The sequence below is a fragment of the Aquarana catesbeiana genome, linkage group LG02 (assembly GCF_042186555.1).
Source record: "Aquarana catesbeiana isolate 2022-GZ linkage group LG02, ASM4218655v1, whole genome shotgun sequence".
NCBI lineage: Eukaryota > Metazoa > Chordata > Amphibia > Anura > Ranidae > Aquarana > Aquarana catesbeiana.
Genome location: NC_133325.1, coordinates 112,647,336 through 112,670,690, shown reverse-complemented (window position 1 = coordinate 112,670,690; position 23,355 = coordinate 112,647,336). Strand labels below are relative to the sequence as shown.

General features: G+C 43.7%; 1 protein-coding gene across 1 annotated transcript in view; it reads left to right on the top strand.

Moving 5' to 3' along the window:
* TEX26 (testis expressed 26) overlaps nucleotides 1-23,355 on the top strand; it is an 82,916-nt gene that overhangs the window by 32,303 nt on the left and 27,258 nt on the right. The window contains exons 3-4 of the mRNA XM_073613359.1: nucleotides 4,051-4,132; nucleotides 11,290-11,452. Coding sequence (XP_073469460.1) covers nucleotides 4,051-4,132; nucleotides 11,290-11,452 — 245 coding nt within the window. The remainder of the gene's footprint in view (nucleotides 1-4,050; nucleotides 4,133-11,289; nucleotides 11,453-23,355) is intronic.

The following is a 23,355-nucleotide window of genomic DNA, read 5'->3' as shown; positions in this document are numbered from 1 at the left end:
TTTGCAGGTTGGGATGCCTGACATGTACACACATCACTTAACCCTTCACCCACCTCGAGGTGAGTGAAGCGGGCAGTGATGTGTGAGAACAGCTTGCAGATTGTCTTCTTTATGTGCGGGGTCTGTGTCAGACAAGACCGATGCAGACAACACATGTGGTGTGAACAGGCCCTGAGGATTATTTAGTGCAAAGTGCCTGCAGTGACAGAGGATGTGCCTGATACATGCCTGTTGATCTTCGAGGCTACTGAATGTTATATGAAGCCTTGGATAACCGGCTAACCAAGCTGCCATTGCCTTTGGAGTGATCTGGAGATCTTAATAATATATCATTAGACTTATTTGTGACCACTCTATAATTTGAGGGTCCATCATTTCTGGTAAGCTGCTGGGCTTGATAACGTTGGTGCTGAGAGCTATCTTCTTCACATTCAAGTTGGTGTCGGGCTGTCCTGTCTTATTTATTACTGATATGGACTTAGCTGCTTGAAACATTATCAGATAGGAAATCCTGTACGGACATTTCAGTTTATTATCCTAATTCAGCGCTGCATATATTACAATTTTCATACCGTATACCAGCCTTTTTCAACCAGGGTGCCTTCTGGGTTTTTAAGGGGTGCCTTGGCAAAATGCCTAAATATTGCCCAAAAATTGTCAGCAAGAAGGCAGGTGGATCATGCCTTCCTTTTTTGTTACACAAAGCCACAGGCTTCAACCGCTTCAATACCGGGCACTTTTACCCCCTTCCTGCCCAGGCCAATTTTCAGCTTTCAGTGCTGTCACACTTTGAATGACAATTGCGCAATGTAACACTGTACCCAAATGAAATTTTTATCATTTTTTTCACACAAATAGAGCTTTCTTTTGGTGTTTTTTTAATTTTTGCTAAAAAAATTTTTGAAAAAAATAAAAAGTTTTCATGAGTTTCTGTCATAAAATTTTGGAAATAAGTAATTTTTCTCCTTCACTGATGTGCGCTGATGAGGCGGCACTGATGGACACTGATGAGGTGGCACTGATGGACACTGATGAGGCTGCACTGATGAACACTGAAGAGGCTGCATATACAGTATGGGCACTGATGAGACGGCATTGAAGGGCACTGATGAGGTGGCACTGATGAGGAGGCACTAATATGTCGCACTGATGGGCACTGATGGGTCGCACTGATGGGCAGCACTAATGGGCACTGATGGACGGCACTGATGGGTGGCACTGATGTGTACTGAAAGGCAGCACTGATGGACACAGATTTGCATCACAAATGGTCACTGACTGATGTCATGGCTGGGGCTGCACTTATAATCAGGGCACTGGTGATCAGTGCCCCAAATATCTGTACAGGTCTCCCCTGCGAGGAGATGCCGCTGATCGCCTCTCCTCTCCTCACACTGGTGTACCACATGTTTACATGTGATCGGCTGTGATTGGATACTAGACTTTGACACACATACATCTACCTCCTGGAGAGTGTCCTTGATCTGGACAACTGTTGTGAAGGGAGTTTTCTACACCAGGGAAAGAATTCTTCGGTCATCCACCACAGTTGTTTTCCGTGGTCTTCTGGGTCTTTTGGTGTTGCTGAGATCACCGGTGCGTTCTTTCTTTTTAAGGATGTTCCAAACAGTTGATTTGGCCACACCTAATGTTTTTGCTATTTCTCTGATGGGTTTGTTTTGTTTTTTCGGCCTAATGATGGCTTGCTTCACTGATAGTGACAGCTCTTTGGATCTCATATTAAGAGTTGACAGCAACAGATTCCAAATGCAAATAGCACACTTGAAATTAAATCTGGACCTTTTATCTGCTCCTTGTAAATGGGATAATAAGGGAATAACACACACCTGGCCATGGAACAGCTGAGCAGCCAATTGTCCCATTACTTTTGGTCCCTTAAAAAGTGGGAGGCACATTTACAAACGGTTGTAATTCCTACACCGTTCACCTGATTTGGATGTAAATACCCTCAAATTAAAGTTGAAAGTCTGCAGTTAAAGCACATCTTGTTTGTTTCATTTCAAATCCATTGTGGTGGTGTATAGAGCCAAAAAGATTAGAATTGTGTCGATGTCCCAATATTTATGGACCTGACTGTATGTATTGCCAGTTCTTTTGAGCATACACCTCCTAGTGGTAATAAATATATTGCACATAACATAACTCCCAACACTTTGCTTGAAAATAACTTTCCTTTTTTGACAGCTACACATGCAGAACTGTTCATTTGAATTCTTCTGTGTGTTTTCTTCTTCTGCATGTTGTAGTCCAGTCATGGCTCGGGTAAGAGGAAGGGCTCGTTCGCACATAGTGAAATAACTGGTGTTTTTCCGCATTGGAAGAATGCAAGTCACAGCTAGGGCACAAAGAATACAATCCTGAAATTGATCACAGCACTTCAAATAAAGATAAATAAAGGAAGAATCACACTTCCCCTGCCGAGCCTCACTGTAGCTCAACAGTGACATTGTGAATGGGCAAGAAGGCCCAGCTCTATGAGGGACATAATTAAGTGGGATTTTTTCCTGCAATCCTCTGGTGGGCTCTGTAAAACTAGGCAGTAAAATTGATTCAGGGAGTTGGGCAGAAAAATGTATCTTATTCAGAAAGGTATGTTCTGGAGAATTGCACATTTTAGAAGTATCTGCTGTTACAAATTACTGTGCTACTATTAGCCTAACCAGCGCGATTACACCTTTTTTTTTTTTTTCAAAAATTTCAGTCTTTTTTAGTTTAGCAAAAATCAACATGCAATGTTGACTATATAATGGGTCTGTGTAATGGTTTGTGGCGATTTTTATGCTTTAAACTTTATAAACTATGTGTCATTTTATTATTTGTATAACATTTGTTACAGGATTCTTTTATGCCTCAGCTTGTACGGTGCATGCTGGGCTATCTAAAAAGATAGCCCAGCACCAACTCTGCACTTGGACCATTGCTGTATAAGGCACTAGAGGGTGCTGTCTGCATCCCTCCTTGTAGTCAATCAGATGACTCATTTATCTATATGTGTCTAAATTGTCAGCACAGCAGTAAACCATATATCTGATATCCTGGAAAAAAAGACTTGCACTAACTTCCTGCTGTCTGAAAAGGATGAGTATAAAAAATGTACACATGCAATTTTTAATATTTACCAAAGAAGAAAATCAATGTAAAATACTACTGAATATAATAGGTAAAGAAAATTATTATATAGTAACATTTTACATTGACTTTAGAGTCTAAAGCCGCGTACACACGACCAGACTTTCCATCAGAAAAGGTCAGACGGAATCATTCCGTCGGACATTCCGATCGTGTGTGGGCTTCATCAGACTTTTTTTTTCTAAAATTCTGACGGACCTAGAAATAGAACATGTTTCAAATCTTTCGGAATCAGTTCCTATCGGGAAAACCGCTCATCTGTATGCTATTCCAAAGGACCAAAAACGACACAAGGGCAGCTATTGGCTACTGGCTATTAAACTTCCTTTTTCTAGTCCCGTCGTACGTCATCGCGTTCTAAACGATCGGACTTTGGTGTGATCGTGTGTAGGCAAGTCCATTTCAGCGGAACTACGTTGGAAAGATCGTCGGAGTCTATTCTGACGGAAAGTCCGGTCGTGTGTACGCGGCATAATACCAACAGGGGAAAACCCTAATCTTATAAGGAGGCTTAGTAAACATACAGTATATTTGCACCTAAGACAATGGCCAGCTAGGTGGTCCTAGTTTATATCCAAAACAATTGAACTTCATACTTCGTTTTCACATTTGGCTGCAGAACTCTTACAGCCTCTAACAGAGCAAAGATACCAGACAAAGCAGTTTGCTTAATTGCAAGTCATTGGACTTCTGAGCTGCTTTCAAGCATTACAAATAGACCAACGCAAAGAAATTCCCCTTCTTGATGATATCACAGGACCCCTCACTTTTTGACTCAAATGGGTCCTACATAGTTCTTTGATTGGAAAATGTCTTTCATATTTACAGGTTGTCACATGTGTGGCCACCCTTAAAGAATTAGATTTTTGTCACAGAGAACATTATTTCTTGTTTATATAGGAGGGAACCTATGGGATCCATATGAAACATCAATGAATCGGGACTACCCTCAAAAAGTCTTCCCTTCAACTACTGCTGTACGGTAAGTCACAATTAGTTCTCCTTAGGTCCCTGAATATGTGCAGATGATCAACAAAAAAATGTCTTTAGCAAAATCACATATATTTGCATTCCTATGGTCTCCTCCTAAAGTTTTAGGCTGGGGATATCTGTTAAGCAAGGCCAGGACAAGGGGTGGGCAGGGGGGAGCTGCCCTGGGCATAGCGTAGCAAGGGGGACAGAGAATGGACACTGGAAATTAAACCAATTCTACGGCATGCATTAACAGTGGGGAGGGGGCGCAGTTCCTCATCCTTGCCCTGGTCACTAGCTGCACCTGTCCCAGTACTGCAATTAAGATCTAGATGGTGCAGATCGCAGATTTACGGAAGATTACTTTTTATCCCTCCTGAACTAGAATGATGATCAGCACCCATCAGGACTGCACATATCTGTTGATTTACCCTTTATAGTGAATAGGAAAATCTGTTATAGATTGGGCTACTCCCTGACAAGATAAAGGGAAAGGCCTGGGTAGCCCTATCTGCACATTTTTGGGCAGGCTTGCCCGCATAGGTCTCATGCTCCAGTGTATGTAGGCATGGCATTACTGGGCTGAAAGTAAGTTCAGTGCATAAGCCATGGATACACTGGCTCAGAAGATAAGCATGCCGGGATAAATAGATCTGAGTTCTATAGCAGCCATGCTGTATCCCAGGGTCAGTTTAAAGCCCAAGCTAATTTTCTGTTTGTATTAGCTAAATAAAGTTCATCAAAGCAAAAGGTATTCAGTGTCTTACAATTCATTTTCTTTTTAAAGCAGACACAGCCTAAGTAGAAAAGCCTGTGTCCTGCCAGCATGCTGCAGAACAGAACCTTTATGCCCCGTACACACGGTCGGACTTTGTTCGGACATTCCGACAACAAAATCCTAGGATTTTTTCCGACGGATGTTGGCTCAAACTTGTCTTGCATACACACGGTCACACAAAGTTGTCGGAAAATCCGATCGTTCTAAACGCAGTGACGTAAAACACATACATCGGGACTATAAACGGGGCAGTGGCCAATAGCTTTCGTCTCTTTATTTATTCTGAGCATGCGTGGCACTTTGTCCGTCGGATTTGTGTACACACGATCAGAATTTCCGACAACGGATTTTGTTGTCGGAAAATTTTATATCCTGCTCTCAAACTTTGTGTGTCGGAAAATCTGATGGAAAATGTGTGATGGAGCCAACACACGGTCGGAATTTCCGACAACAAGGTCCTATCACACATTTTCCATCGGAAAATCCGACCGTGTGTACGGGGCATTACTCTCTGTGCAGAAGCAGAGGTCTCTTCTTAAAGGGGGGGTCCCATTTAAAAAAAAATAAAATAAAAGTCAGCAGCTACAAATACTGCAGCTTCTGACTTTTAATCAGACACTTACCGGTCCCAGGGTTCAGCGATGCGGGGGATCGAAGCCCCGCTCGTCCCCCCTCTGCTTGGCGACGCCGGCATTTTAACTGTGGGCGCCCGGCTGTAGCTTCACAGCCGGGCACCCACTGCGCATGCGCGAGCCGTGCCGTGCGCCGTCACTGGTCCCACAATCATCTGGGACCGGTCACGTGTCCCAGATGATTGACAAGAGGGAGGGTGGAGAGGCAATCTCCCTTCCTGCGCCGAGGGAAGTGACATCAGGAGCCCAGGCACCGAAGGGGGCAGACTACGAGGGACCCCCTGGCAACAGGCATTTAGAGGTGAGTAAAAAAAAAATTGTCTCCAAAAGTTTTTTTAATTTTTTTAAAGCACATTACTAATTTTTTTTTTTTTTTTTTGGGGTGGAACTCCACTAAAGGATTTACTCGCCCCCTACTGAGGCTGAGCAGAGGGCATGCCACACCTCTACAAAGAGACTGATCCTTCCTCCCCAAAGCATGCTGGCAGGGTACAGACTTTTCTACTCAGGCTGCAGCTTTTTTTAAGGAAACAACTAATGTTTACGCCAATGTAGCACCAATATTTAAAAAGGGCGCAAAATACATCCTTGGGAATTACAGACCAGTTAGCCTAACATCAATAGTATGTAAACTCTTGGACTAGATGATAAAGGACTATATACAAGATTTTAGTAATAAGAACGGTATCATTAGCAGTAATCAGCATGGATTCATGAAGAATCGTTCCTGCCAAACCAATCTATTAACCTTCTATGAGGAGGTGAGTTGCCATCTAGATAAAGGAAGGCCCGTAGATGTGGTGTATCTGGATTTTGCAAAAGCATTTGACACAGTTCCCCATAAACGTTTACTGTACAAAATAAGGTCCGTTGGCATGGACCATAGGGTGAGTACATGGATTGAAACCTGGCTACAAGGGCGAGTTCAGAGGGTGGTGATAAATGGGGAGTACTCAGAATGGTCAGGGGTGGGTAGTGGGGTTCCCCAGGGTTCTGTGCTGGGACCAATCCTATTTAATTTGTTCATAAACGGAGGATCCTGGAGGATGGGATAAACAGTTCAATCTCTGTATTTGCGGACGATACTAAGCTAAGCAGGGCAATAACTTCTCCGCAGGATGTGGAAACCTTGCAAAAAGACCTGAACAAATTAATGGGGTGGGCGACTACATGGCAAATGAGGTTCAATGTAGAAAAATGTAAAATAATGCATTTGGGTGGTAAAAATCTGAATGCAATCTATACACTGGGGGGAGAACCTCTGGGGGAATCTAGGATGGAAAAGGACATGGGGGTCCTAGTAGATGATAGGCTCAGCAACGGCATGCAATGCCAAGCTGCTGCTAACAAAGCAAACAGAATATTGGCATTAAAAGGGGGATCAACTCCAGAGATAAAACGATAATTCTCCCGCTCTACAAGACTCTGGTCCGGCCGCACCTGGAGTATGCTGTCCAGTTCTGGGCACCAGTCCTCAGGAAGGATGTACTGGAAATGGAGCGAGTACAAAGAAGGGCAACAAAGCTAATAAAGGGTCTGGAGGATATTAGTTATGAGGAAAGGTTGTGAGCTCTGAACTTATTCTCTCTGGAGAAGAGACGCTTGAGAGGGGATATGATTTCAATTTACAAATACTGTACTGGTGACCCCACAATATATAAATACCGGACTTGTGACCCCACAATAGGGATAAAACTTTTTCGCAGAAGAGAGTTTAATAAGACTCGTGGCCACTCATTACAATTAGAAGAAAAGAGGTTTAACCTTAAACTACGTAGAGGGTTCTTTACTGTAAGAGCGGCAAGGATGTGGAATTCCCTTCCACAGGCGGTGGTTTCAGCGGGGAGCATTGATAGCTTCAAGAAACTATTAGATAATCACCTGAATGACCACAACATACAGGGATATACAATGTAATACTGACACATAATCACACACATAGGTTGGACTTGATGGACTTGTGTCTTTTTTCAACCTCACCTACTATGTAACTATGTAACTAAGACTTTGCAAATGCTTTACAGCCCTGATCCTCTTCTTTTTGGGTCCTCCCGCCGCCGACACTTGATCCTTCCCTCTGCTGAGTGTTCTCAATAGCAAGCCTCTTGCTATCGAGGCACTCAAGCAGTTTGACTTAAGAGCCATGCTTCTATGAATGGACACATTCACACACAGAGCGCAGCTTGGCCCCCCCTGCCACTCTTTCCTCGTTGGCTCATGTCCTGTGATTGACAGCAGCAGGAGCCAATGGCTCCTGCTGCTGTCTAGCCAATATGGGGAGAGAGACTCGGGAGAGCCGCTGATCTCATGCACATCTCTGGATCAAGATAGGGCTTAGGTAACTATAAGGGGGAGCTGCACCCAAAAGGTTTTTTTACCTTCCTGCACAAAGGTAAAAACGTTCTGCCTTTAGAATCACTTTAAACTTAAAGTTCATTAGGTGTTTAAATCCCAAAGAACTACTCAATTTTTCCTTGTCCTCACTTGGTTCTTACTTCCCCTCCTTTTATTTTTTTATTTTTATTATTTATTACATTTAATCATATAGCACCAACAATTTATGCAGTACTTTAAATATTGTATATTCACATTAGTCCCTACTTTCAAGGAGTTTATAATCTGAGTTCCCTATCTCATATACACTATATTGCCAAAAGTATTGGGACATCTGCTTTTACATGCATATGCCCTTTAATGGTATCCCAGTCTTATTCCATAGGGTTCAATATTGTGCTGACCCACCCTTTGCAACTATGACAGATTCAACTCTTCTGGGAAGGCTGTCCACAAGGTTTAGAAGTGTGTCTATGGGAATGTTTGACCATTCTTCCAGAAGCGCATTTGTGAGGTCATACACTGATGCGGACAAGAAGGCCTGGCTCGCAGTCTCCGCTCTAATTCATCCCAAAGGTGTTCTATTGGGTTGAGGTCAGGACTCTGTGCCGGCCAGTCAAATTTCTCCACCCCAAACTTGCTCATCCCATGTCTTTATTGACCTTGCTTTGTGTACTGGTGCACAGTCATGTTGGAACAGGAAGGGGCCATCCCCAAAGTGTTCCCACAAAGTTGGGAGCATTAAATTGTCCAAAATATCTTGGTATGCTGACACCTTAAGAGTTCCCTTCACTGGAACTAAGGGACCAAGCCCAACCCATGAAAAACAACCCCACACCATGATCCCCTCTCCACCAAACTTTACGCTTGGCACTTTAAGGGCCCCTCAACAACGAATCAAAATAATATTGATTTGATCTTGCAAGAAAACTACAATGAATTAAATTGTTTACAAAAGATGAAAAAATGACTCAACTCAAAGAAATGAAAACTTTCCATTAAAGGCACTATAGAGAAAATACTGTATTAATGTAATGCACCCAATAACAACATAACCCATAGACATTGGGTTCACATTACAGTTTGTCTGTTAAAAGCTTGTCTTCTTTTAGCTGTCAGTTTGTAAAAAAATGTTGGTGCAACCTATGTACGCTATCTCACAAAAGTGAGTACACCCCTCACATTTTTGTAAATATTTTATTATATCTTTTCATGTGACAACACTGAAGAAATGACACTTTGCTACAATGTAAAGTAGTGAGTGTACAGCTTGTAAAACAGTGTACATTTGCTGTCCCCTCAAAATAATTCAACACACAGCCATTGATGTCTAAACCACTAGCAACAAAAGTGAAAATGTCCAGATTGGGCCCAATTAGCCATTTTCCCTCCCCGGAGTCATGTGACTCATTAGTGTTACAAGGTCTCAGGTGTGAATGTGGAGCAGATGTGTTAAATCTGGTGTTATCGCTCTCACTCCCTCACACTGGTCACTGGAAGTTCAACATGGCACCTCATGGCAAAGAACTCTCTGAGGATCTGAAAAAAAGAATTGTTGCTCTACATAAAGATGGCCTAGACTATAAGAAGATTGCCAAGACCCTGAAACTGAACTGCAGCACGGTGGCCAAGACCATACAGTGGTTTAACAGGACAGGTTCCACTCAGAACAGGCCTCGCCATGGTTAACCAAAGAAGTTGAGTGCACGTGCTCAGCATCATATCCAGAGGTTGTCTTTGGAAAATAGATGTATGAGTGGTGCCAGCATTGCTGCAGAGGTTAAAGGTCTAGGGGGTCAGCCTGTCAGTGCTCAGACCATACGCCACACACTGCATCAAATTGGTCTGCATGGCTGTCGTCCCAGAAGGAAGCCTTTTCTAAAGATACTGCACAAGAAAGCCTGCTAACAGTTTGCTGAAGACAAGCAGATAAAGGACTTGGATTACTGGAACCATGTCCTGTGGTCTGATGAGACCAAGATAAACTTATTTGGTTTAGATGGTGTTAAACGTGTGGGGCAGCAATCAGGTGAGGAGTACAAAGACAAGTGTGTCTTGCCTACAGTTAAGCATGGTAGTGGGAGTGTCATGGTCTGGGGCTACATGAGTGCTGTCGGTACTAGGGAGATACGGTTCATTGATGCAACCATGAATGCCAACATTTACTCTGACATACTGAAGCAGAGCATGATCCCCTCCCTTCAGACAGGGCAGTATTCCAACATAACGACCCCAAACACACCTCCAAGATGACCACTGCCGTGCTAAAGAAGCTGAGGGTAAAGGAGATGGACTGGTCAAGCATGTCTCCAGACCTAAAACCTGTTGAGCATCTGTGGAGCATCCTCAAATGGAAGGTGGAGGAGCGCAAGGTCTCTAACAGCCACCAGCTCTGTGATGTCATCATGGAGGCGTGGATGAGGACTCCAGTGGCAACCTGTGAAGCTCTGGTGAACTCCATGCCTAAGAGGGTTAAGGCAGTGCTGGAAAATAATGGTGGCCACACAAAATGTTGACACTTTGGGCCCAATTTGGACATTTTCACTTAGGGATGTACTCACTTTTGTTGCCAGCGGTTTAGACATTAATGGCTGTGTGTTGGGTTATTTTGAGGGGACAGCAAATTTACAAGCTGTACACTCACTACTTTACATTGTAGCAAAGTGTCATTTCTTCAGTGTTGTCACAAGAAAAGATATAATAAAATATTTCCAAAAATGTGAGGGGTGTACTCACTTTTGTGAGATACTGTACATGTAATGTAGTGCTAGTCATTTTCATCTAGCGGCCAATGTGCACACTACTTAGTTTAATGTTATCCCACTAGAGCTTGCGCACAAGAAACCTCCTTAAACCTAGGAGGGGGGCCCCAAGGTTTTGACTGCCTAGGGGTCTCCACAGAGTTTAATCTGGCACCACACAGAACAATACACTTGTTATTACTTGGCGCTGTTCTCTGCATCATAGGGTACTGCCCACCATGACGGAAAGAAAAGCAACAGGTTCTCAGGACATTACATGATCAGACTAAGGACAGCTTCAAAAAATAAAAATAATGGGGGTATTCTTAGAGGGAAAGGGCTGCTCAGATGAGGCTTTACATGCAACATTATAATATTTGACTGGAGTGTGCCTTTAACTCTTTATAGTGTGTTCAACCAATGTGCACTTCACAATGGATGCTAAGTGAATTAGAAATGCTAAAGAGGCCAATCATTACTACCCAAGTAATTGGTGTACTGCTGTAGGTTTATCTGTCAGTGGGTTTACAAAAGCTTTAGTCTTTTAATAGACATGTCATCAGAATGGTCATCTTACACAGATCTGCATCACATCTATTCACATGGTGTACCTGGCAGCTTTTGTTACCCATTTTGAAGGTCTAGTATATCTTTTTATGTTCATTATGTTATTGTTTCATAGCCCTAAGACCTCTAAAAGCTACAGGAACCCATACTACTTGTGTGATCCCATTGGAATAAGCATGTACAGTGATGAATTTGGCTGGAAACCCTATTCCAAAACGGAACCTATCAGAGCTGCAACATCATCAGGAGCCAGAAATAACCGGCCTCACCCTGACAAGGTAATTCTTTATACAATATTTTCCTTGTATTCTTTTAATTCTTTATACTACATTTCAGAGTCTAGTGAATTAGATACTGTGAACTTGTTAGGTCCAAGAACTACTATTGAAATTTCCACATTTTCAGTGGAATGCATTGGGAATGATTTACTAAAACTGGAGAGTGCAACATCTGGTGCAGCTCTGCATAGAAACCAATCAGCTTCCAGGTTCTTTCTCAAAGCTTAATTGAACAAGTTGAAGTTAGAAGCTGATTGGCTACCATGCACAACTGCACCAGATTTTGCACTCTCCAGTTTTAGTAAATCAACCCCATTGCATAATTTCAAACAGTATCTCATTTAAAGGGATAGTTCCTCTTTTAAAACAAAATTCCTCTGTCTCTCTTGCCTGCCTTCCTAAGGTGAAATCCTGGGCAAAATCAGAAATTATATATAAGGCCTTGTTCACGCGGGCGTACTAACGTGTACACATGTGTGAAGGCCCGTGTTTGCCCACATGGGATGCACAGGTGTTCTGCGCATCTGCAAGTAGGCAGTCCTATTCATGTCAATTGTCATAGCTGCCCAATTTGATATCCATTTGGGTGCGGGTCCCTGAACTCACTCTGTCTGTGATCAGGGAGTGCCTCCATGCCAATTTTATTACCTAATGATCCTGCCAGTAGATCTTTTTTCCCTCTACTTCCTTTAGTGGCCAAGCTGTCCATCAACAGTTACAGTTATGAAAAGTTCTAGTCTCAGCTACTAAATGGTCAGACCAGCGCTCAATAAACCTGCAGTAGGCCGTACTTGCATCAGATTGGATGAAAACACAGCTGCTGATAGTTCACACAGAAGGGTGACAACACACCAGCAGCACGGGAGATGGTTGGATAGCATTGTCACCTTGTTAAACTATTTTTACTAAATATATACTCTCAATGCGGTTCAGTTTCACCCCCTGCTCCCTGCTTACTGGCTGTGATTGACAGCAGCAGGAGCCAATAGCTCCCACTGCTGTGTCAGAGCCAATGAGGAGGGGGGAGGGAGCTGCATGCAGAAGGTTTTTTACCTTAATGCAGAGAATGCTGCCTACCTGGTGGGGTTCCCTTCAATCGCACCCTTGACCCCACCCCTGGCCCCGACCCTGACTGCAACAAACTTGCATTTTGTCTCAAGTTAAGGTCAGGGATGAGGTCAAGGGCGCGATTGAAGGGGACCCCACCAGGTAGGCTGCATTCTCTGCATTAATGTAAAAAACCTTCTGCATGCACCTCCCTCCACCCTCCTCATTGGCTCCAGAGTCTAGTCTCGGGAGGGGCACTGCCAGAAAACAAGGTGTTCCTGATCGCTCCCTACAGAGATAGATAAACAAGGCAGACCGCCATTCTGTCAGAGACGAATAGAGTGATCTTGTGTTCCTGCTAACCAGGAACATGGATCATGATAGGGAAACCCCAGAATTCAAGGGGTTTCAATAACATATTGACTGCTAAAGCCGAATCCACAAAAATTTATTTAATATTCAAGCCTGTAGTTGTAAGCTACAGGCAAGAAGAGCAAATATAATGTCAGTACATGTTAATTTCAAAGAGAACTAAAAGCAAAACTCCAGGGGCACAGACCAGAGGCCAAGCGAGAAGTCAAAAAGAAAAATTAAATGTAGCTGTGGCCACTGCTGTCCAAAACTCATAGACAAATGAGGACAGAAGATATAATCAAAGGGGTCAACAGCACTGATCAGCAGACATAAATAGGACCCTCAGAGGCAAAGTAAAAACTTTTTTTTATTGTTAAAAAAGAAATAAAATGTTCACCAAGGCATACAGCAGTCAATTGATGGTCATGCACAGACTTGGATTAAAAAACTGACAGTACGTGGAGGCTGGAGCTGCATGGATGACACAGGGGCTTAGGGAAACCCAGCGCAAAGCCGTTGGACAAAGAACACAAGAGCACTGCTGGTGGGGGGCCCGTCCAGGACCATAAGCCCAGGGATCTGATGAAGGGGGAACCAAACTGCAGGCACAGGAACTGTTGGGGCCAGTATACAGCGGCCGCTTGCACTGTGTACGAAGCCCGGACGTGATGTCACAGCCTGGCGGAAGTCAGCCAAAGGAATCCAAAGAGTATGGGCAAACCCTGCTGCTGGAGCCACTTAGGCACTGCCGATGCCAAGGGAGCAAAGAGTCACACATTGCCGACTGGAGACACTACATGTTTCGGGGTCATGCCCCTTCTTCAGGTTATCTCTATTTCAAAGACAATTGCTCTGAGTAGCTAGGGAGAACAATACAATTTATATGTTTTACCAAAAGGGTGGGAACTAGCGAACTATCTAAAGTTATTTTGAAGTCAAATCTTAATACTCTGGTGATATTCATTGATATGCGGATGGTCATTCACATAAGCTTATCAATTTTAAGGCTTTCTTCAAAGGGCAAGATAGCACTCTTTGCAAATGAAGGCGTAAATAGCCTTTGAACACAATCAAGAGAATTGTTACACAATGTGACTTCTAACAGAATATACAACCAATATACAGTGGGGACGGAAAGTATTCAGACCCCCTTAAATTTTTCACTCTTTGTTATATTGCAGCCATTTGCTAAAATCATTTAAGTTCATTTTTTTTTCCTCATTAATGTACACACAGCACCTCATATTGACAGAAAAACACAGAATTGTTGACATTTTTGCAGATTTATTAAAAAAGAAAAACTGAAATATCACATTACGTAAGAAGCATTTCAAGGTCCTGGAGTGGCCTAGCCAGTCTCCAGATCTCAACCCCATAGAAAACCTTTGGAGGGAGTTGAAAGTCCGTGTTTGTCAGCGACAGCCCCAAAACATCACTGCTCTAGAGGAGATCTGCATGGAGGTATGGGCCAACATACCAGCAACATTGTGTGACAGCCTTGTGAAGACTTACAGAAAACGTTTGACCTCTGTCATTGCCAACAAAGGATATATAACAAAGTATTGAGGTGAATTTTTGATATTGACCAAATACTTATTTTCCACCATAATTTGCAAATAAATTCTTTCAAAAATCAGACAATGTGATTGTCTGGATTTGTTTCCACATTTTGTCTCTCATAGTTGAGGTATACCTATGATGACAATTACAGGACTCTCTCATCTTTTTAAGTGGGAGAACTTGCACAATTGGTGGCTGACTAAATACTTTTTTGCCCCACTGTATGTAGCAGAATACATATTGGCCTAAATTGATGAAGATTTTTTTTTAATAGCAGAAAGTAAAAAATATTGCTGGATCCGCCCCTGGTTGCAGTTTACATATGTGTGTGGGGCCAACGTGTGCGTTTGCAATTGCACATAAGCCCGAAGGAGCGGGGGCAGTTTACATTTCTTTTAAAATGTATTTTATTTACAATAAAAAAATGTTCACACTGTATCTTGAATTTTTTTTTCTTTTACAAGGGATGAACAATATCCCTTGTGATGGCATGGGCCATGATAGGTCCTCTTTATGGGAGATCTGGGGTCTTTTAGACCCCGTATCTGTCCTCTGACCTCCAAAGCATCTGATCAAACCAAGATCGGTTTGATCAGATGCTTGTTCAAGCCGGTAATGGCTTCTTTACATGAGACCGAAACCAGAAGTGATAAAATCCTTGTCACTTCTGGTTTCTGACATCACACAGTGGGAGGAACAACATTCATCCCTCTCACTGTGTTCCAGGAACTGGATGCTACTGGTCGCATCCTAAAAGCAGTAAAGGCTGTGCTGGGACCCCCTTCCACTGCCTGTAAAAGTAATTATCACTTCGCTGGCCGGGACTAATTGAATAGCAGGGCGGCATGATGTACATGCTCCCCGAAAATAAAAAATAGTCCCTCCACTGCGCTCACCCCCTCTATTGACCTGATGGGGCCCAGGTAAATGATATATCCCCCCTCCATAAACAAGTAGGAGCGGGGGAAGAAATTTGGCAAGCTTTTTTTAAAGCAGTAATGAACTGTCATGCTGCCCAGGCCCCGCTGTGTAGCTGATGGGGCGGGCCCGGTACCACAGGGCCGGTTGTACTGCCCTATCAGCAGCCCTGACAAGGTAGGACAGGGGATGCCAACTCTGGACATTTTTTGGCCAGGCTTCAGGAGGTACATATATGGCCTACACCTATAGCAAGGGCAATATTCAACTTTAGTCAGTTTATTTTTATCTGCAGGCTCCCCTGACCCACACAGAAATTTTTTTGGTTAGGGTGAACTAACCCTGTAAGTACAGACCTGTGGAGGGGTACTCAATTGTGTGCATAGAGGGGGATTTTTATTAACGACTCCTAGTCCTTAGGTTTTACCTGGCGATTCCCTTCAATGCAAAAGTAATCCTAGTGGCTATAGAGCCGCTGGATTACTTTTACAGGTGGTGGAATGGGGCCCCCCCTGCCGCCTTTACCACGCTCTCCTGTCACATCGGGGAGCCCAGTAAGGATGCAGCCAGCAGAATCCACTTCCCAGGATACAGTGAGAGAAACTGATGTTGTTCCTCCCACTGTGTGACATCAGAAACCAGAAGCAATGAGGATTTCACTCTCATGTAAACAAGCCATTACCACCTTGTGAAAGCATCTGATCAAACAGATTTTGATCTGATCAGATGCTTTGGAAGGCAGAGCAGAGATCTGGGGTCTATTAGACCCCAGATCTCGCCATAAAGAGACCTGTCATAACCCATGTTGTTCATCCCTTGTGATAGCAATAAAAGTGATTAAAAAAAGAAATAAAGGGTCAGTGTAACAAAAAAAAAAAAGGCCCCTGTTCCCCAGTGCTCATGCGCAAATGTGAATGCGCACATTGGTCCCGCACACATATGTAAATGGCGATCACACCACATATCACTAAGAACATCACAGTGAGGGCAAACATTTTATAGCCAGACCTCTTGTGTAACTCGAAACTGATAACCTCTGAAGGCTTTTAAAGCATCACCTTTTGAGCTTTTTAGATACCATAGTTTGGTGCCGTTCCATGGGCGTACGCAATTTTAAAGTGTGACATGTTTGGTATCTATTTACTTGATGTAACTTCATCTTTTATATATATATATGTGCACAAATATCGTGTGACATAAAAATATGCAACACCCACCATTTTATTCTCTAGGGCCTCTGCTTAATATATTATAATGTTTGGGGGTTCTAAGTAATTTTCTAGCATCAAAAATTATGTTTTTACATGTAGGAGAGGAATGTCAATATTGGCCCAGACTAGAAGTAGTTAAGTAGAACTTCTAGTGCTAGATAGAAAAAAAAAATCCCAGTCTACAAAATCTTTTTGTTGGGAAGTTTCCAAATACATAACTTGAAACAAGTCAACTTAATTAGTCTGTTTTTCTCGTACAGTAATTCCTCCTACAATTATCAAAACATTTCTGGCATGTACTCTACAAAGCAGTGAACACGTGTACACCTAAAGTATACTGCAATATCCATAGTTTAAATACAATTTTAATATGTGATTTGGTGAATTGTGTAAGTAGAACAATAAATATAACATTTCTTTATTGGGAGGAACATCTCATGTCCACTAACAAGCATAGGCCTGGTCGCACAGCATTGCATGATAATGGAAATCACATTGTTTTCAATCGTGTCCATACACATCGATACGACTCAGCACAGAGCAATTTTAGAAAAGCTTTCAGTGCTACTTTGGTGCAATTCCAGTGTGATTTAGGACCCATAGAATTTGCAGACCTTATCCAAGTAGCATCAAAGTAGTGTCCAAATAGCGCTACATAATTACAATCAAAATTGTATAATTGTTTAATAATTGGTAATGGAGAGTTTCCTTTAGGCCAATGACAATCATTTATATTATTATGACTTCAAAGTAGTCACGGCACTACTTTGGTCCGACTTTGATGCCAGTTACACAGGCATTCCCTGAAATCACGGCAAAAATTGAGTCAAAATCAGGCCCACAAAATTGTGCGACATTAAAGTCGCGATAGTTTGAAAGGGGCCTAAGTATTATTATGAGTTTTATGAGCCAAAGGGGTAGAAACGGTTATGTTGCTTCCTGGTCTGCTTTAAATACTCTGTTATGCTGTCTATATGTACAATGTTATTTAAAGCGGACGTAAACCCATCCATAAAATGAGCTGGACGTGCCGGAAATGTAACACTCCCATAGGTTGTGCTCTCAACCAAACTGTCAAACCATCCAATGGCTGGTGTCATAACTGATCACATGTGCAGCATCATGGCAGTTGTAGATTAAACAGAGGCTCAAGATGGCAGCTTCCTTGGCTGAAAATGATAGGAGGGTTTACTTACACTTTAAACACTTGATAATAAATGTGATGTTTCAGACAATCTTTCCCAATAAAGCAAACGGCTGACACCTGAACACAAGACAAGACTAGATTAATCTGATTGGATTTTATTGGGCTGTCTGTCTGGAGTGATCTTTTGTCTTTAGATAAAATGAACGTTATATATCGAACCATTTTATCATTATATGTAGGCCAACCTAGGTAATGCACCACGTAAGATAATTGGTAGTTTTCTCCAAAGGGAATAAAACAACATTAAAAGCTCACCTCTATACCATATTCATATACATCTTCAGTTGTGAAACCTTAGCATTTTTATCATTGAGTGTTAAGTAAAAGTATATGACATGAAGCAGGTTTTAAATAATAGTTGGTGGCCCCTGCTGTCTTTCATTAACCACCTAAGGACTGGGCCTATTTTTTACACTTGGTGTTTACAAGTTAAAATAATTTTTTTTTTTTGCTAGAAAATTACTTAGAACCCCCAAACATTATATATATATTTTTTTCTGACACCCTATAGAAAAAAATGTCAGTCGTTAAAATACTTTGTCATACTGTATTTGTGCAGCGGTCTTACAAACACAATTTATTTGGAAAAAACACACTTTTTTGAACTAAAAAATAAGAAAACAGTAGTTAGCCCAATTTTTTTTATATTGTGAAAAATAATGTTGCGCCAAGTAAATTGATACCCAACATGTCAGGCTTCAAATTTGCGCCCGCTCGTGGAATGGCGACAACTTTGACACTTAAAAATCTCCATAGGCGAAGTTTAAAAATTTCTACAGGTTACCAGTTTTGAGTTACAGAGGAGGTCTTTTGCTAGAATTATTGCTCTCGCTCTAACGATCCCGGCCATACCTCACATGTGTGGTTTGAACACCGTTTACATATGCGGGCGCGATTTACGTATGCGTTCGCTTCTGCGCAGGACAGGGCGCTTTACATTTTTTATTTTATTTTCTTATTTATTTAACTTTTTGTTTTTTATGTTTATGTTTACACTGTCCCTTTAAAAAAAATGTTAAGATTTCTTGGCTGTCGCTTGGTAACTCGAAGTTTGAGCTCCCTCCATAAATTTTCTATAGGATTATTCACCGCTCCTAAAGCGCCCCTTCCCATTGAAAACAATAGGGCAGCGCTGCAAACAGCACTTTGCGGGCGTTTTTAGCCCTTTTTCGGCTTGCTAGCAGGGGTTAAAACAGCCCCGATAGCGGCCGTATAGCGGCGCTAAATATAGTGCCGCGCCTCAGTGTGAAAGTAGCCTTAGTCCTGACTATAAAAAAAAAGTGCTGTATAGTCCCTGACAGTATGTCTCTAGACTTTGCTCACCCTGGCAGTTGTTTGTGTAGTACAGTTCATAAAACCAGTGGTGTCACTAAAGCTGGCCATAGATGGATCGAAGTTCATTCGATTCAGCAGGGATCGGACGAATTTCTATGGCCATTCCTGTTTGTGAAGAGTCCATCTAATGATCAACTCCTGAATGGGACTGTTGGTAATCTTTCAGTTTTTTGTTTGATCAGAGCTGCATTGCTGATCAGTGTATTCTGACAGTGAAGGAGTCCCTGCTGTCAGAATACAATAGCATAGCGGGGAGGATTCCCCCATCTATTTCACTTGTGTGGATGGGGGAATCTATTCAGTTTTTTTTCGATCAGCCCAAAAAAACTGAGCCATCTGTGGCTTTAGAGAGTAATGCCGCGTACACACGACCGGACTTTACGGAATACTTGGTCCGGCGAACCGGAGTCCGTCGGACAATTCGATCGTGTGTGGGCTCCAGCTGACTTTTTTTTTCTCAAAAGTTTGACAGACCTAGAAATGAAACATGTTTCAAATCTGTCCGAGGGACTCGAGTCCGGTCGAAAAGTCCATTCTTCTGTATGCTAGTCCGACGGACAAAAAACGACGCTAGGGCAGCTATTGGCTACTGGCTATGAACTTCCTTGTTTTAGTCCGGTCATACGTCATCGCGTACGAATCTGTCGGACTTTGGCTGATTGTGTGTAGGCAAGTCCGTTCATTTGGAAAGTCCGTCGTAAAGTCCGTCAAAGTACGCCGGACAAAGTCTGCCGTAAAGTCCGCTCGTGTGTACGCGGCATTAGAGATCTGTAAAAATCCCTTTATGCTGTGCTCTTGATGCATATGCCATTCAAGCCAATTAAATGGGGTGCTGGCAATTTTGGCACTGCATTTCAAATTATCCATTTGCATGTGCATTTTTCATGTGACTATGTCAGTTTTAATCTTTGGGTGCATTTTAGTATTACATAATCTTGCGGTAAAATATTAACTGCCTCTTTTCACTATTGTGCCACAACTGCGAGCACTAATTTAAGGATAAAATAAAATTGACTGTTAGAACTGTAGACAACTTAGAAGTCCCAAGGAGCTCTTTTTAAATACAAACAGACATGATAATTTTCATAGCAGCTAATTTATTTAAAAATGTATACAAAAGATAAATCTGTTCCTAATTTGTAGGGTTGCACCAATACCAAGCATTTGCCCGAGTACTTGTACTCGGGCAAATGCTGCGATGCTTAATCTGATACCTGGACAGTCAGGGGCGATCGGTGAGGCGCTGGTGGGGAGTTACAATCACCGATCTTGTATAGATTTCAATAAAGCACCTGACAGCCGCTTCTCTCCTCTCCCTCCCGCGGCTTTCAGCTGCTTTATTGAAATGTATACTGGAGATCGATGATTGTAACTCCCCCCAGCGCCGCACTGATCACCCCTGACTGTCCCCAATATCCTCCTCCAGCTACCCTCCGTTCTCCGATCCCCCTTTATGCTCCGGTCCCCCTTCTTGCTTCAGTCCCCCTCCGTGCTCCAGTCCCCTTCTGTACTCCGGTCCCCCTCCGTGCTCCAGTCCCCCTTGTGCTCCAGTCCTCCTCTGCGCTCCAGTCCCCCTCTGTGCTCCGGACCCCCTCCGTGCTCTGACCCCCCTCCGTGCTCCGGTCTCCCTCCGTGCTCCGGTCTCCCTCCGTGCTCCAGTCCCCCTCTGTGCTCCGGACCCCTTCTGTGCTCCGGACCCCTTCTGTGCTCCGGCCCCCCTCTGTGCTCCAGTCCCCCTCTGTGCTCCAGTCCCCCTCCGTGCTCCGGCACCCCTCTGTGCTCCAGTCCCCCTCTGTGCTCCGGACCCCCTCTGTGCTCCGGCCCCCTCCGTGCTCCGGTCCCCTTCCGTGCTCCAGTCCCCCTCTGTGTTCCGGCCCCCCTCTGTGTTTCGACCCCCCTCTGTGCTCCGGCACCCCTCCGTGCTCCAGTCCCCCTCCATGCTCCAGTCCCCCTCCGTGCTCCAGTCCCCCTCTGTGCTCCGGTCCCCCTCTGTGCTCTGGCCCCCTCTGTGCTCCAGTCCCCCTCTGTGCTCCAGTCCACCTCTGTGCTCCGGTCCCCCTCCGTGCTCCTCCGCCCCCCCCTCCGTGCTCCCCCCCCCTGTCCTTGATCTGTCAGGATGGAGAGCGGAGGATAGCGCTGGTAAATGACTGACTCTGTTCATTCTTAACTGTCACTGAGCATCCTGAATGGTGTTTACAATGCTTCTGTTTATGAATGGACAGGAACCTCTGACTCCAGTGCAGCTGAGTCTGCAGAGAAAGGGACTGGGAATCTGTGTCCTCAGTCCCTTTCCCTGTCCCATAGGGGAGATGTCAGCTATCTCAGCAAAGTCACCCCCCAAGAAAAAAAAAAAAAAAAAAGAATAATTAAAAAAAAAAAAAAAAAAAAAAAAAGAATTGTAATAAATAAATATTGAAAAGGTTAAATTCCCCCCCCCCCCCCCCCCCCAAAAAAAAGCAAGCATTGTAAAAAAAAACAGAAAATAAATTGTAAAAAATAAAATTGTAAAAAAAAAAAAAAAAAAAACTACTGACACAGTCTACTCGTCATCGGTGCTGCATATTAGTGCCACTGTCACAACATTAAAAAAAAGTATTGGTAATCGGTATTGGCGAGTACTTGAAAAAAGTATCGGTACTTGTACTCAGTCTTAAAGTGGTATTGGTGCAACCCTACTAATTTGCATTAATAAAAAATGGATAGCAACTGCAAACGGAAACTACATATTTTGTATACGAGGCAACAATTACATAATGGACATTATATACTTAGATAATAATTATCAATCTTCAACCAGGGGGCTTACGTATGAAGTACATTTCTTATTGCCCAAAGCAACCAGAACCGAGTCCTTGTTTAAAGCGGTACTAAACTCAAAATCAAGAATGTAATTTATTGCAGCTTACCAATCCTTATGTGGCGGCTGCAGTCGTTTTTGTTTTGTAGGCTTTTCTTCCTTTATATCACCTGGTCATCTGGCCAGTAACACATCTCCTGTCTTAGGATCCACTCTGGATGGAGGAACAAGAGAGACAATTTTGGACAACAGCTTTGTCAGGCCAGGGAGAGGGTTGTGTAAAGCCTCATACACATGATAGGACTTTGTACAAACTTTCCCGTGGATTTTTGTACAAAGGGCGTTGGCCTTAAACTAATTAAGTATACACACGGCAGGACTTTTTCATCCAACTTTCACCAAATCACGTGGTTTTTCAGCTCTTTACTGCCACCCTTTGGTCAGCTTCTGTATCGGCGAGATTTGACACCTGTGAGGCCCGTTGCGGGAGCCAGCGCCGAGCTGGCTCACTCATCGGGAAAGGAAAAATGTGTTTTTTCCTTTCGCGATGAGCGACAAACATTGCCGACAGGTGTTTGGGATTATTTATGAGGGGGAACTCCACGCCAAATTTTAAATAAAAAACCGGCATGGGTTCCCCTCCAGGGGCATACCAGGCCCTTAGGTCTGGTATGGATTTTAAGGGGAACCCCCTACGCCGAAAAAACGGCGTGGGGGTCCCCCCCAAAATCCACACCAGACCCTTATCTGAGCATGCAAAAGACGGGGCCACCGCTAGCAAAAGAGCAGCAAAAGAGCAGAAGATAGCGGAGGAGCCCAGCAGAAGAGCGGGAGAAGAACCGGACACCGGGAAAAGAGGCCAGAGAGAGCGGAGAAGTCGGAAGAAGACCCCCGAAGTCAGAAGAAGACCCCCGGAGCTGCCTAATAAATTACTTTAAAAACCTGTCTAGTGTGTTTTTTTATTGACACTTTTTCCCCCAGGTGAATGGGTAGGGGTACGATGTACCCCATACTCATTCACATAGGGTGGGGGGACGGGATCTGGGGGCCCCCTTATTAAAAGGGGCTCCCGGATTCCGATAAGCCCTCCGCCTGCAGACCCCGACAACCAACGGCCAGGGTTGTCGGGAAGAGGCCCTTGTCCTCATCAACATGGGGACAAGGTGCTTTTGGTGGGGGGGGCCCGCAGGGTGCCCCCCTTCCCCAAAGCGCCCACCCCCCCATGTTGAGGGCATGCGGCCTGGTACAGTTTGGGGGGGGGGGGGCGCTCGCTCGTTCCTGACCGGCTGGGCTGTGTGCTCGGATAAGGGTCTGGTATGGATTTTTTGGGGGGGACTCCCCACGCCGTTGTTTCGGCGTAGGGGGTTCCCCTTGAAATCTATTCCAGACCTAAGAGCCTGGTATGCTCCCAGTGGGGAATTCCCTCTCACGCTTGCTGCAATAGGAAAATGTGTTTTTCCTATTGCAGCCAGCG